Below are 14,575 nucleotides of genomic sequence, written 5' to 3' on the forward strand. Positions count from 1 at the left end.
CAGAGAGAAATCACAAGTAGGCGGAGAGTCAGGCAGAGAGAGAGAGAGAAGCAGGCTCCCGCTGAGCAAAGAGCCCGATGCGGGGCTCGATCCCAGGACACTGAGATCATGACCTGAGCCGAAGGCAGCGGCTTAATCCACTGAGCCACCCAGGCGCCCCAAAATCTTAAATTTTTCTTAACTTTTTAAAAAAGATTTTATTTATTTACTTGACAGAGATCACAAGTAGGCAGAAAGGCAGGCAGAAAGAGGAGGAAGCAAGCTCCCTGCCGAGCAGAGAGCCCAATGTGGGGCTAGGATCATGACCTGAACCGAAGGCAGAGGCTTTAACCCTCTGAGCCACCCAGGCACCCCAAAATCTTAAATTTTAAAATTATTCACAGTTTTTTTTATTCATTTACTGGGCAGATCTACCTATACATATTTCTATATAAGATTCTTACTGAATAAAAAGTGTCTTTAGTAGTAGGTCCAACACTAACATTTAACATATAACATTTAAAATATTACAGGGGCATCTGGGTGGCTCAGTTAACCATCTGCCTTTGGCTCAGGTTATGATCCGAGGGTCCTGGAATCCCTGTGTCTAGCTCCCTGCTCAGTGGGGAGTTTGCTTTTTCCTCTTCCTCTTCCTTTCCCCTGTGGCCATGTTCTCTCTCTTTCTCTCTCTCTCTAAAATCAATAAAATCTTTCAAATGTTATAGAACATTTATGTTTACTATATGTTAACATACTAAATATAAACTTATGAGTTACAATTTTTAAAATACTCCCCAGGGGTGCCTAGGTGGCAATGTTGGTTAAGCATCTGACTTGATTTCATCTCAGTGTCATTGGGATTGAGCCTTATATCAGGATGCATGCTGAGCATGTATGTTTGAGATTCTCTCTCCTTCTACCCTTCCCCTCATGCTCTCTCTTTCTAAAATAAATCAGTGTCTTAAAATACAATAACCTGCATTTTTGGCAGGTCTCGTTGGCTCAGTCAGTAGAGCATGTGACTACTGATATCAGGGTCATGAGTTTGAACATCATATTGGATATAGAGTTTACTTAAGTAAACTAAAAAATTTTTTTAAATGCTCCCCATTTTGTGATCTGTAAAATTTTTTTTAAGATTTTATTTATTTATTTGACAGAGAGAGATCACAAGTAGGCAGAAGAGAAGGCAGGTAGAGAGAGAGGAGGAAGCAGGATCCCTGCCGAGCAGAGAACCCGATGTGGGGCTTGATCCCAGGACCCTAGGATCATGACCTGAGCTGAAGGCAGAGGCTTAACCCACTGAGCCACCCAGGAACCCCTGTAAAATGTTTTTAAAATGTTCTGCAAGTTTAATCTTTTTATACTACATAACTTAATATACTGAGCCATAGTTCTAGGTGTCAAAACTTAATGTTTTCTTCTAAAAATCTCTACTGATTATGATAGAGTGTACTGTTATCTTTGAAATTATCCTTGGATATACTACTATATTTGCTTGGACATAAATAACATTCTTTTTAAATACAAACTAAGAGATCAAACCACCTTTTTTTTTTAATGTTAACACCTTAAATGTCCAGAATCTTACTTCCCATATTGTGTAAGAATGACAAATGGTTGGTGGTGTTTTTTTTTTTTCTTTCTTGAGCCTCTCTCTAGTGACCTGGGCAGTTTGCATGGTTTGCCAGGAAACCACAGTCCGCCGATCTCTGCCAGAACCTCTCATGTGGCCACTGTCCTCAGACAGCTCTTGGAGCTTGTGGATAAGCACTGGAATGGCTCTGGCTCTCTCCTTCTTAACAAGAAGTTTCTCAGTAAGTGAATGCATTCTCAGCTCCTGAAGAAGGGTCAGAACCTTGCTTCTGCTCTGTGTTCCTATAAAAGCCATTCAGCCCCCTTAACTCGCAAGGAAAAAATTGTTTGCATGATCATCAAAATTTGTCAGTGGCACAGTAATTGACAAATCTGCTTTTTTCTCATAGTTGTCTTCCCTGTTTATCAGTATTCTTCCCTCATGTACCAATTGTTTTATACCTTTTGTGACATTTTTTTTGCTAGTTTTTGGGTAATATGTAGAGTGATGACATACATAAAACAGAGCACTGTGGTGTTAATGATTATGAAAGGATTTTATGATCCTTGGGCCAGTGCCAATAATAAATACAATAAAAATTGGGCTTGATCATCAGAATTCTAAAATGCCTGTTAAAATGTTATGATTTGAAAAACATGAATGAATAAATGACTTGGACTCTTCTTAGGGCTTCTTTTTTAGGAAGTTGGAGGAAAAATAGTACTACAAATGTTGCCCCCACGTCTTTGTTTATTGTCAAATGGAAAGAGTTCAAGGAGATTTTGGTGGTGGTAAACGTTTAGGAAGAACGAGAAACTTTAAAGTTGCTTGGGCTTAATTTTTTTTTAATTTCTAAAGAGACCCATAAGAGAAAAAATCTTAGTATAGTTACTTTCCTTCCCACATTGACTCTCTGCTCTCATTTTTTAGGAAATTATCCTCAGGAGCCACTCATCAGTGACTAGAGAATAATAGCACAGGGCTATTGAGGGTATACTCATGAAGGTCTACTGTTGTTTCTCCATAGAAGGCATGGGATGGAATTTCTTATTCATTATGAAACACCTCTTATACTTAGCAAATTCTTGTAAAAAGGAAATAGTAGATTATATTTGTCCTACCGAGCTGGTAGTTGTTGACTAGGAATACTGTGCTTTAGCTTTTAAGATTGGCCCGTGTGCCCAACCTGAATTTTTGGCAGGTCCTGCCCGAGATTTACTTCTGACTTTGGTAGTCCCTGCTCCTTCCCAGCAGTGGTGTCACTCACATCCTGAAGATACATCAAAAACCTTCCGCAGGAGAGAGATGGAACTGAAGGAAGCTGGGCATGTGGTCCCTAATGACATGGTATGTTTCTCTCTTGTCTTCCTTTCCTACTCTTTCTTTACCAGAAAAGGACAGAGCAGCAAAACTAGACAGCTTTGTGCCATAAACATCATCATCACCATGAACCTAGGTATTCGGGAACCAAAATCGAGAGAAGTCAGTCAAGGCAAATCAGGAACACAAAACTTGCCAGCATGGGAACAACTTGGAGGTTCTGCAAGGATGACTCCCTAATCTTCGCCCTATTCCAAGAATTCTAAAGACTTGGAGAACAGGAAAAAAAAAATGACTTTAGAATGAAAATACTTAGGTTCGCATTTTGGAAGTTTATGGTTTAATTCCAATGAGGGAAGGCTAGTGTGTCTGGGATTGTGTCTTTCCTCCCTTCTGATGGAACAGAGAGCCCTGAAACAGGAGCCATTCCTAGAGGATCAGGCTGCTGACTTTGGGAAAGGAAGAAGGGACCCATATCTGTAGGCTTTTCCCCTCTTTTCTTAGCATAAGAGGATTTTCACACACCAACTTAAGTTTCTAGAACTTTAGAGAGGTGATTCAGAATTGCTGGCCACTGTCAGAGAAGCACTTGTCCTGCAAGAATAGTGAATAACTCACAGGAAATACTGCATCTCCTTGTGCTGTTTGTTTGCTGCACTTGAGCTATTTTTACCAAAATTAAAATTCTAATGAGAAAGTCAGAGAGATGCTGAGCTCCCTTTAGTTTATCACTAAAAGAGGAAAATGTTTTTCAGTTTTCTAAAAGCCCTCCACAGATTTTCAGATTCTTAATGTATTTGTATTGTGTTTTCTCATCTAAAGGAAAGTTTGAAGCAAAAACTGGTCAGAGTGCTAGAAGAAAACCTCGTTTTGTCAGAAAAAATCAAGCAGTTGGAGGAAGGTGCTGCTACCATGATTGTGAGTGGGCACCAGTCACACACTTATGGTGAGTTCAGGAAAGCAACATGTGGTGTGTCCCAAGACAACTGTTTGTTTATAGATGACCCATTTAATAAGCTTCATCAACTGAGGCTTCACCTCGGACCTACTGAATTAGAATCTGTTTTTAACAAAACCCCCAGGTGATTTGTAAGCATATTAAAGTTTAAGAAGTACTGTTCTATAAGACTGACTTCCTTAGGACCAGAGTTCCCATGCTTCATTATTGCAGGCAACGGTAACATTTTGGGGGAACTAGGTATGAGTACCTTGACTACAAATTCAGTTTGTGCATACTCATTGAGTTATTACTATGTGCCCAACACAGTTCCAGATGTTTTCACAGATTCCGTAAGCACTGAAGGACCTACATTCGCAAACTAAAATGGAGACTATAGAGAGGCCTAACATGTGTTGACTTTGCTAAACAAGGATTGAATCCTCATGACCATGGTGGGACAGGGTTATTAACCCTAGTGAAATTCTGAAAAATAAACTAATGTGCAGTATTAAATGATTGAATTTTAATTCTGATATCTCTGTTCCTAAGCCCCATATCTGCTGTCTCTGAGGGAATGGTGAATGGAGTGCAGAGATGGAGGCAGTGGGGCCCTCGATTCTTTAGATGGCCACCCGACTACTTAAGCTCTGCTCAAAGATAGTGGCTTGGAATCCTGTTCACGCCTGGCTATTGTACCCTTTGTAGACGATCTTCTGCGCAAAAACCAACAGCTGAACATGCAGGTGGCTTGCCTGAACCAGGAGCTTGCCCAGCTGAAAAAGCTGGAGGAGACAGTGGCCCTTCTCCATGAAAGTCAGAGGTAGGAGAGGGCCTATCTAGCTAGCTTCTGGAGGCAGATACTTACTTTCCTTTATCAGTTTTGTCTTATTTGTTAATGTCTAGATCCTTTTCAAAATAACTCCATTCTGTGTGTAAACCTCATGTATGTAGGTGTATTTGTGTGTAAACCTTCTGTGTTCCAGGACACATGAGGGACTAAATCTTTGCTGGCATCAGTGGGTTGCAGCACCTTAAAAATAAGTAGTTTCTCGCTAGATTCAACAGGACCCTTGTTTGAGTCAGCTAGCTTTCCTTGGTCACTGCATGCCCCTAAAATCAGCCATCTGGCTCTTCTGGGAAATGCCTGCCTCCCAATGATCTCAGGAGAGACATCAGGCACTTAGGGAGAGTGATGAAAGTCCAATGTATTTGTTCTCTTCAGAGGAGCTCGACAACATCAGCCTCTTCAAAAAAATGGTACCCTCAGAATGCCAGCCAGACAAATCAGAAGCTTCAAGACTATTAGTACATTTACAGAAGCTCTTGACATTTTGATTTGCAAAACACCTTTGCAATGACTTTCATTGAAGTTTAAACATAAGAACCCCATCCCCATACTAGCATCCTCACACTTTACTTCATGAATACCTTGCGAATTAGGATAGCTTCATATTCAGAGAATTAAACCCAGACCCATTCTAGATGGCTTTTTTTTAAAACTATTCATTATAATTATTTCAAACACAAAAGTAGAGGAAGCAGCCTAAAATCATCCTTCTCAAACGGGGTATCAGAATCACCTGAAAAATTTAGTGAAATATAGATTGCTGGGTCCCCAGCCTGAGTTTCTGACTCAACAGTTCTGATGGGTACAAAGAATTTACATTTCTAACAGGCTTCCAGGTGATGCTGTTGCTGATTTGGGGACCGCATTTTGAAAACATTAGGGTATATCTCTTTAAGTGATATATAGTCAAATTGCTATATATATATATATTTAAAATATTTTATTTATTTATTTGACAGACAGAGATCACAAGTAGGCAGAGAAGCAGGCAGAGAGAGAGGAGGAAGCAGCCTCCTTGCTGAGCAGAGAGCCCGATGCTCGATCCCAGAACCCTGGGATAATGACCTGAGTGGAAGGCAGAGGCTTTAACCCACTAAGCCACCCAGGCTCCCCTCAAATTGCTATATTTTAAAATAACTTGAAATAATTCTTGTGTGGGGGCGCCTGGGTGGCTCAGTGGGTAAAGCCGCTGCCTTCGGCTCAGGACATGATCTCAGGGTCCTGGGATCGAGTCCCGCATCGGGCTCTCTGCTCAGCAGGGAGCCTGCTAAATAAAATAAAAAAAAAAAAAAAAAAAAAAAAAAAAAAAAAGAAATAATTCTTGTGTGTGTTGTTAAACCATCAATTCAATATACAGCCTCAATTTTTTTCATTTTGCTTTTGATTCATAAGGAATTTAGTTGTTTTTATTTACTCTTGTTTTGTAATTATGTAAAACATTTATTTACATGGTCCCAAAGTCAAATCTACAAAATGTTATCTTATTCAGACAAATATAAAAAGAATAATGTTGTTTTAACGTTTTTTCTTAGAAATCACTTCACAGCAGTATATAGAGTTAATTTTGCTTCCTTTTTATAACTGCATAGGACTCCAACTGTGATTAGTCTTCTATTTTTTTTTCTATTTTTTTAAAAGATTATTTATTTATGTGACAGAGAGAGAGAGAGAGAGGTCACAGGTAGGCAGAGAGGCAGACAGAGAGAGAGGGGGAAGCAGGCTCCCCACTGAGCGGAGAGCCCGATGAGGGGCTCGATCCCAGGACCCTGAGACCATGACCTGAGCTGAAGGCAGAGCCTTAAACCACTGAGCCACCCAGGTGCCCTGATTAGTCTTCTATTGATGGACATTTAGGTGGAAAGTATTTTTGCTGTTACAAATAGTATTACAATGAACAATATTGTACATGCTTTTTTTTGTTGTTAGCATCTGATAGCTTTTAATATTACATGGTAATACAGAGTCCAAGAATACAGTCATGACTAGCACCATTAGTTAATTAGGATCAATTAGATGAAGTAGAAGTTAAGATTTGGGGGTAGAAATTGGAAGCCTGGTCAGGTGCCAGTCTTCCAGTACTTCCACTTACCTCATCATGAAAGTGCTTTGGAAAGAAGAGAACAATCACTATATAAAATGTGAACTTATGTTATTGCTACAGTCAGTCTGGAACATAATCAAACAGAACTGTAATGAAGAAAGAAACTGTCAGCCTGCTTTTAAAATAACCCACTCATAAATCGGTCAGTTCTTTCTATTTAAAGATGTTACTTCATTTTACATTTGTCTTTAGTAAACATTTCAGGTCTGAATAGCATCTGCTTTGCTTTTATGATTTCATGACTGTCTTTTTCGCCTGTGCCTCAGATCCCTGGTGGTAACTAATGAGTATCTGCTGCAGCAGCTGAATAAAGAGCAAAAAGGTTATTCTGGGAAAGCACTCCTGCCTCCTGAGAAGAGTCATCATTTGGGGAGATCGTCACCCTTTGGGAAAAGCACGCTGTCTTCCTCCTCACCAGTGGCACATGACACGGGTCAGTATCTAATACAGAGTGTCTCAGACTCTGTTCCAGAGCCTAGTTTATGGAGCTAGTGCTGAGCACCTTCTCTGCAGCTTCCCCCTCAGCCCAAGGGGGGCTCTCGGTGTCATTGCCACTAGTATGGTGGTATTTACCCACAAGATTAAGAAAAAATCTTATTCTGATTACATTGTATTGGTCTTTTTTATTTCATTTTTTTTTTAATCTCCTCCCATTGGGTCATTCTTTCTCCCTGCCCACAGAAATAGTTGGCACTTAATCCTACGCATCATATCACATAGAAACATTTGGCTGAAAATGTTGAAAGGAAAAAAACATCAGACATTTTTTTGAGTGTCACTTGAAACTATGTAGTCGAAGGTTAAAAAAGAACATCAACGGCCAGGTATGTTTTGTGTTAGAACAAATTTCGGAGATTCTATATTGATTGGTCCATCAAACACGTTTTGAGTTTCCTCCTATGATAGTGAAAAGATGACACTGTCTGGGGTCAGCTCAGGAGCAACCAACAGTTTAGTTGAGAAAAGCAAAACTCATGTGATGGTATTTGGTATTGGTATCAAACAGGTCTAAATACAAGCCCAAAGGTGCCCTGGAGAGAGAAACAGAGAGGGAGAGGGAGAGAGAGAGGCAGAGGAAGGAATTCCCACTCTGGGGAGTTGGAGAAGGCATCAGTGAGGACCTGTCATATGAGTGGAAGTTTGCAGAATTATAGTGGTAACAGATAGAAGGGGCATGCGGAGTCTCCCAGGCCAAGAATGCACAGAAGTCTGAAGCCCCTAGAGGGATTGCACGGCGGGAAAGATGTGGGTCATGACATGGGTCATGATCCTGGGAGAAAGAATACACACACACACACACACACACACACACACACACATATATGTCTATATATATATATATACATATATATATATATGTATATATATATATATATATATAGGACCTGTCCTAGCCTGGGAGATATGGTGTCAGGAAATGTCTGCTAAAGAAATGATCATTCTTTTTCTTTTTCTTTTTTTAAATTTTATTGTAGTTATGTTAAGGAATCTCTATGCCCAATGTGGGGCTCAAACTTTTGACCCCAAGATCAATAGTCACATGCTCCTCCCACTGAGCCAGCCAGGCACCCCTAAAGAAAGGGTCTTTTTTTTTTTTTTTAAGATTTTATTTATTTATTTGACAGAGAAAGATCACAAGTAGGCAGAGAGGCAGGCAGAGAGAGAGGAGGAAGCAGGCTCCCTGCCGGGCAGAGAGCCTGATGGGAGCTCAATCCCAGGACCCTGGGATCATGTCCTGAGCTGAAGGCAGAGGCTTTAACCCACTGAGCCACGCAGGCGCCCCAAGAAAGGATCTTTTAACTGAGACCTGAAGAATGAATAAGAAGTCACCAAGCAAGGCATAGGGCCAAGGACAGAGGCAATGGGAAGGAACATGGTCCGTTCAGGAAACTGAGGTGCTGAGATGAGTAGGAACTAGGTCGCACTGGTCCTTGAAGATTTTAGATGGGAAGACAAAGGAGTGGCATTTGTGTTTGAGAAGCTTTCTATGTAAGAGGAGTGGGTTGAGGGCCATGTGGAGTAGGGAAACCAAAGAGGAGGCAGAGATGTGAGCAAAGACTGGTGTGGTCCAGACCAGAGATGAAGCTTCCAGATGTTAGTTTTGGGTTCACTTTACACAAGTACCCTGTATTTCAGCCCCGAGGCATAATTTTTCCAAATCCTGATTGGTTGGGCATTTAAAAATTGATGGGAAAGATAATGAAAGTGGCTCTAAGTATGTTTCTGCTTCACGGTAGTCCAGGCAGCTAATGTTGCCAGGGAGCATGTAGAAGACAAAGGACTGTCAACCTAACTCCGTGTTGTGCTTCTCTTCATCTCCAGGGTCGTGTCAGAGAGAGAGACAGACAGGTGGAAAGATTACACACTTATTTGCTCCCCTGACCCAGGTACTCTGCAGGGAAGGAGAGCTATAGCCAAAATAATGAGACATGAAGATCACAACCAAGATCGCACACCTCTAAGTTATAAATAAAATCCACAGACCTCTGAATTTTACATGGGTTCTCAAAAGAAGCATGTACAAAGGAGCCATAAGTTTCTTTGAGGAGCATGGCCCTGCAGGAACTCAAGTGAGCTTGTACTCTGTGGAAGTAGTGAGAACAGCCCCCTTCCTGACTTTCCTAGGCCTGCCCTGGCCCCATTAAAAGGACCCCAAAAAGTATAAACCTTGCCCAGGTAGGGTAGGCTCAGCCAGTAGCCTTATAGCCCTGAGTTGTCGTATTTCGAAGTCCTGGCTCAGTACACAGGCCAACTTACTGGGTAGACCATTGAGGGAAAAATAATGAACTTCTCAACCCCAGCTCTCCCTTCCTTACCCTATAGACATCTAATAATGCTAGACCCAAAACACATTTAGGGTCCCTCTAAGGAGGAGCAGACTGAGTCAATTACCTTTTACCCTATTTTCTGTTGGCACTGAAAGTGACTGGTCCTGCCCCAGGCCAGGCACCTCTCTAGGGTTGCTGGCCATGTCTGGGGGAGTCAACTGTGTTTCCTAATTTCCCTTGGTCCAGAGGGCAGGGACAGGGATGGGGGTGTCAAAGAGAGGGCCAAAGAGTTGTTGCCCTGTGGGGCTAAGTGGGCTCAACATGGAGTGGGGAAGGTTCCTGAAGCAAGTAGAAAGTCAGTGGAGAGGGATTTCTCACCATAGGCCTGGGACTGTTGGGAGGAAAAGGGAAACAGGGCTGGGATGGAAACTGGATTCTCGGGCAAGTTCTACGTCCAAAAGGAGGAGCAGGGCCAATCTGACAAGTGTAGTCTTCTTGCCAGCCATACATAGAGTTTTAATGGCTCTGTCCCACAGAACCTAACCTCTCTTCCTTGCCTACCTGGTTGTGCTAGCCAGGGTACCCATGAGGAGACTGTGGAGGATGAAACAGTGAGAACTGAAGGGCTGAAGTGGCATTATTTGGGTGGTCGATGCCACATACCAGATTCTGCTAGATCCATCAGTCCTTAAGGAGTTTACTGGCTCCAGGAGGGCCTTTATTTCTCTCAGGTTCCATAACTACTTTTCAAGAAGAGGTGATTTACTCCTATAAGATAGAGTTTTGTGGCTCAGCCTTTTCTCTCTCTGGACTCCTCTAAGCCATGTTGCTAGTCAGAGGAGGAGCTGAGCTTGCTGCTCCCCTATACATTGGATGGTACTCACCTGCTTTATAGCCTGGACCAATACAATACAGTTAAATTCTTTTCACTGTGGGAATTATTTTAGTAAATGCAAGCCAGAAGGATTTGGGTTTCAGTCTTATTTTGCTCACTTAAGTTTGCAATTCAACAAATTCCATAAGGCTGAAGAAATCATTCCTCTCACTGTCTGATGGTGGGAGAGATAAAGCTCTCTGAAACTCCTCTCTGGGCAGTGATGAGGTCAGCTGAGTCAGGAGGAGCCCATAGCTGCCAGCTGTTAGACAAGGCTCTGCTGTGGCCAGGTGCTGACCTCCCCACTGAAATTCCCATCTCATTTCCCTAGTGTCCCTGCCCATACTATTCTTCTCCAACCCCACTCCAAATAGAGTTGGACTCAGGGACTCTAGGCCTACCTGGGGAAGGAACATCCCAGAACAGTCTATGGGATGAGGGAATAAAGAGCTATAAGCTTTGCTGCCTTATCCATGTCAGGAAAAAAAAAAAAAGGCATTTGTGGGTGTGTATCCGTTAAGCCTTTTCTAGCATCCTTGGGAGTTGCCCTCTCCTGGGCAGGCCCTAAGTTCCATCTTGTCTGCTTGTCAGCGGGAAGGAAGGAGAGTTGGCCCCAAAGCCTTGGGCTTGGAAATAGCTATGGCCTAATACCCAGAGCCTCAGAGAAGAAAACAGGTTGATCTCAGGCACCAGAGATTTCCCCTCTCCTCTCCCAACCTGGGATGTTGAACAAATGTGAGGGAATCAGTAAGCAGCCCCTTCACTGTTGGACATCCTGCTCACCTGCCAAAGGCTGGTGTTGGGTGCCAGGCTCTTATCACTGGCCATCCAGCACCATTTTTGGAAATCAGTGTTAGGGCTTGCTAATAGAAAAAGCCTGGCCTGGGGCAAGAGATATGGTTCTGGGCTCTGTTCTGCAGAAGCCCCCTCACTCTCTGGGCCTCAGCTCTAAAATTAGGGAGTTGGACAATCTACTTTCTAACATTCCTACTGGTCTTGCATTCTCTGACCTTCTAAGTTAGACCCCAAAATGACTAACCTTGGTGGCCCCATTGAGGTAGGGACCTGTCAGCAGACATACACCTGAGGCCTGGCACTGGGCCCTCCCTAATACCTGGCCCAGGCCTACTCTGCTGTCTCATTCCTCTTTCCTGGAGAAACCAAGACTGAACCCTAATAGGACAGCAAGCTGTGATCTTAAGATTTGGGTAAAGACAGAGGTGAGATGCCTTAGAATTTCCTAAGGAGCATCCTCAGGCAGTCTGGCTCTGTGCTAATGGAAGGGGCCTGATGTATGTCTTTTTCTGGGCAGAGTGTGACATGCAAGTGAGTGGCAACAGAGGTCATGAAGGTGTGAATGTCATTAACCCTATTATTATAAACCTGACCAGGCCATATTGATACAAAAGGTGTCTTTATTGAGGTCTGGGTAAGAATTAGGCACTTGGCCAGAGCAGCAGCTTAAATATGAGGCAAGCACGCAGGGGTTAGCCATGCCTGGGGCTAGGTTGGGGCAGTGAGGCAATAGGCACAGACTCTCCCCAGATAGCTGAAGTCAGGGAGGAAAGAGGAAGGGGATGCAGAGCAGTCTGGGTGAGAGTCCTAGTGGGGCTGGGCAGAAAGCGCTGGGTGGTAGGTCCAGCAGGGAGGGGACAGGGCTCTCTTGCTCCACATGCCCTTTAGGCCCAGGCCTGAGCATCTGTTGGGGGCAGCCGCACTGGGGGCCTTCCCAGGCCTCACTTCTTGACCTTGGCATCATAGGTGCCCGCATTCTTGTAGGCACTCACATAGCCGCTGTCATCCAGGATGTCCTGACGCCCAGCAATGCCTTTGCCCTTGCCGCTCTCATCAAAGCGCTCCTTATGGGAGCCTGTGTACTTGCTGGTGTCGGTCAGCCGTTCCACAGCACCTCCTGTCTTTGCTTTCTGTTTGGATAGAGTTGTTCCCCCAGGGATGCCTGGTTAGGGAACCCAGCCCTCCACCCCCAGCCATGATTCCCCATATCCCCGTCAGCCAAGATACTTACGGTGACTCCCACATTGGCTGGCTCCTTGCCTGCCACCAGCTGGCAGATAGCATCAAAGGCTTCCTCCTTACTCTTCCCTTTGAATCGCTTCATTGCCAGCTCTTCTAGGGCCTTCTTGAACTCCTCATAGTTGATAACCCGAGCAGACTTTCCCCTGCCAGGTATGTGGGCACCATTAGTTTTCCCCCTTCCCCATGTCTTCCCTGGTTCCAGCCCCCCAGTTCCCCACCTTCTGGGAACATCAGAAGCAAGGACTGCCTGGGGCTCACTTGACTTTGGAGAAGACGATGTCGACATCCGTCCCTGTCACCGCCTTTCCGTCAGCCACCTTGCAGTCCTTACACAGCTTGGCCCAGTTCTTGCCATTCATCTCTTGCCCACTGGCCTTGGGGTCACCATGGATGGCAAATTTGCGGAAGCTTTCCTCCAGCCCAGCCACATCGGTGCTCGTTGCCATGCCACCCTGTGGTGGGTGGGGGAGACATGACCCACCTCAGTCACCTCTCAGCCAAGATACCCCTCCTCTCCCCAGTGCACAGAACACCACTGCCTCTACCTCAAAATCTACCAAGGTCTGAGTTATGCACACTTGTGCCATAAACCCTCAGAATCGTACATGGAGCTGCCTGGGGAAAGGGGCTAGCACTCAGTATGTCCCTGGGCCTCAGAGCCCCAAAAGGAAAGGTACTGTTACTTAATGCCAGCCCTGGCTTAGAGTAGAGTTCAAAAGATGAAATCATGATGCCCACACTAGGCTGGGAACAGAGTGGCACTGTCCAGAAAGACTGTGAGGGCAGCAGCTGGGGCCATGGCTTTGTCTGGCCCTGGCACAAGGCCTGCTCGGGTGGAAGTGAGGTTGGCAGGGCTGGCCCCCCTCCCTAGGAGTTCCATGCCTGGCTGCTAGTTGGGCAGGTATTTAGGACAGGGTCTCTGTCAGGGTCCTCAGGACCCAGCAAGACACAGCCCAGGCTGAGAAGGGAGCCAAAGCATAAGCAGGGGTTATGTGCCTTAGGCAGGGGTGCAGCTGGCTCAGCCAGGGCCTTGTTACTATTTGTTGTTAAACAAAAACATGAGGGGAGCAGGAGTTTGGGGCTGGCCTGGCCACAGTTTGTGAAGCCTGGAGACAGTTGCTAAGGGAGGGTAGTGCTACTGGGAGAATGTTGCTAAGGGCAGGATGGTGTCAGAGTGGCTCAGAGAGAAGCTCCCAGTGCTGCTGGGCTGGGCTGGGCTAGGGAACTGGGGCCCACGGGTGCGGCACACCAGCACTCCCAGCGCCTGGAGCACAACCATGGTCGCCTGGCCCCTTGCCATCCATTGGTGCTGTAACCTCCCAGTGTGTAGAGCTTAGGAGGAGCAGGTGATTTGGGGACTAGCATGGGTAGGGGTTGTAGAGTTATGAGCCCCCAGAGGCATGTTGGTGACTGGAACTATGGCCTTGGTCCTATAATCCTCACACCTACACCCTATGCTGAAGCATACTTCCCCAGCTTTCAATACTTCCCCCACCTTCAATCTTCCATGGAAGCCCCTGGCCACACCCTGAGCACCATCACACCAGTCCACACTGCCATAGCTGAATGCACTCAACCCTGGCACTCAACATTCTCGGCCTTATTCCCCTGACCGCACCCTTAACCAGCCGTGGGACTGAGGGCCTAGACCTTTACCGCAGCACCCCCACACACACATCCGTTAACAGCTCAGTACAGAAACCCACCAATAATACCCTCAGCCCTGCACTAAAGTGTCCCTACTACACCTTCACAGTCCCCCTGCAGTCCCCTGAACATAGCTACAGCCCTGCACTGAAACTCCCTTCATGTATCACAGCCCAGTACTGAGGCCTCCTTGATCATACCTTCAGCCCTCCACTACAGCTGCCTCCATCCACACACACCCCAGTCTTGGGATTAGGACCCCCCAACATATCCACAGCTCTTACTGAGCCCCCCAACCAGAGCTTCACAACTCACCCCCTCTCCATAGACCTGTAACCATTGTCCGCAACCCAGTTTTCTGGCCTCATGCTCAACCCCGCCCTGAAGCTCCCCAAGTGTCCACACCCACAGACTTGCATTTCCAGACTCCTAGGTACTGCACTGAGAGCCCCCATATCGACTCCTGAGCACACACTGCATCTCCAG

General features: G+C 45.1%; 2 protein-coding genes across 8 annotated transcripts in view; one reads left to right on the forward strand and one right to left on the reverse strand.

The window, feature by feature from the left end:
- LRRC36 (leucine rich repeat containing 36) overlaps nt 1-7,366 on the forward strand; it is a 45,128-nt gene extending 37,762 nt beyond the window's left edge. For all 7 annotated transcript variants that reach the window (XM_059383855.1, XM_059383856.1, XM_059383857.1 and 4 more), the window contains 5 exons: nt 1,631-1,796; nt 2,757-2,902; nt 3,698-3,821; nt 4,521-4,635; nt 7,030-7,366. In XM_059383855.1, coding sequence (XP_059239838.1) covers nt 1,631-1,796; nt 2,757-2,902; nt 3,698-3,821; nt 4,521-4,635; nt 7,030-7,255 — 777 coding nt within the window. In that variant the 3' untranslated portion in view covers nt 7,256-7,366. The remainder of the gene's footprint in view (nt 1-1,630; nt 1,797-2,756; nt 2,903-3,697; nt 3,822-4,520; nt 4,636-7,029) is intronic.
- A 4,436-nt stretch (nt 7,367-11,802) lies between these two features.
- TPPP3 (tubulin polymerization promoting protein family member 3) lies at nt 11,803-12,888 on the reverse strand. Its single transcript, XM_059381768.1, has 3 exons — nt 12,701-12,888; nt 12,432-12,585; nt 11,803-12,330 (listed from the first exon to the last, which is right to left on the reverse strand). The coding sequence occupies exons 1-3, from the start codon at nt 12,886-12,888 to the stop codon at nt 12,142-12,144; spliced, it is 531 nt and encodes a 176-aa protein (XP_059237751.1). The 3' UTR covers nt 11,803-12,141.
- Between the last annotated feature and the right edge of the window lie 1,687 nt (nt 12,889-14,575).

The sequence above is a fragment of the Mustela nigripes genome, chromosome 17, assembly GCF_022355385.1.
Source record: "Mustela nigripes isolate SB6536 chromosome 17, MUSNIG.SB6536, whole genome shotgun sequence".
NCBI lineage: Eukaryota > Metazoa > Chordata > Mammalia > Carnivora > Mustelidae > Mustela > Mustela nigripes.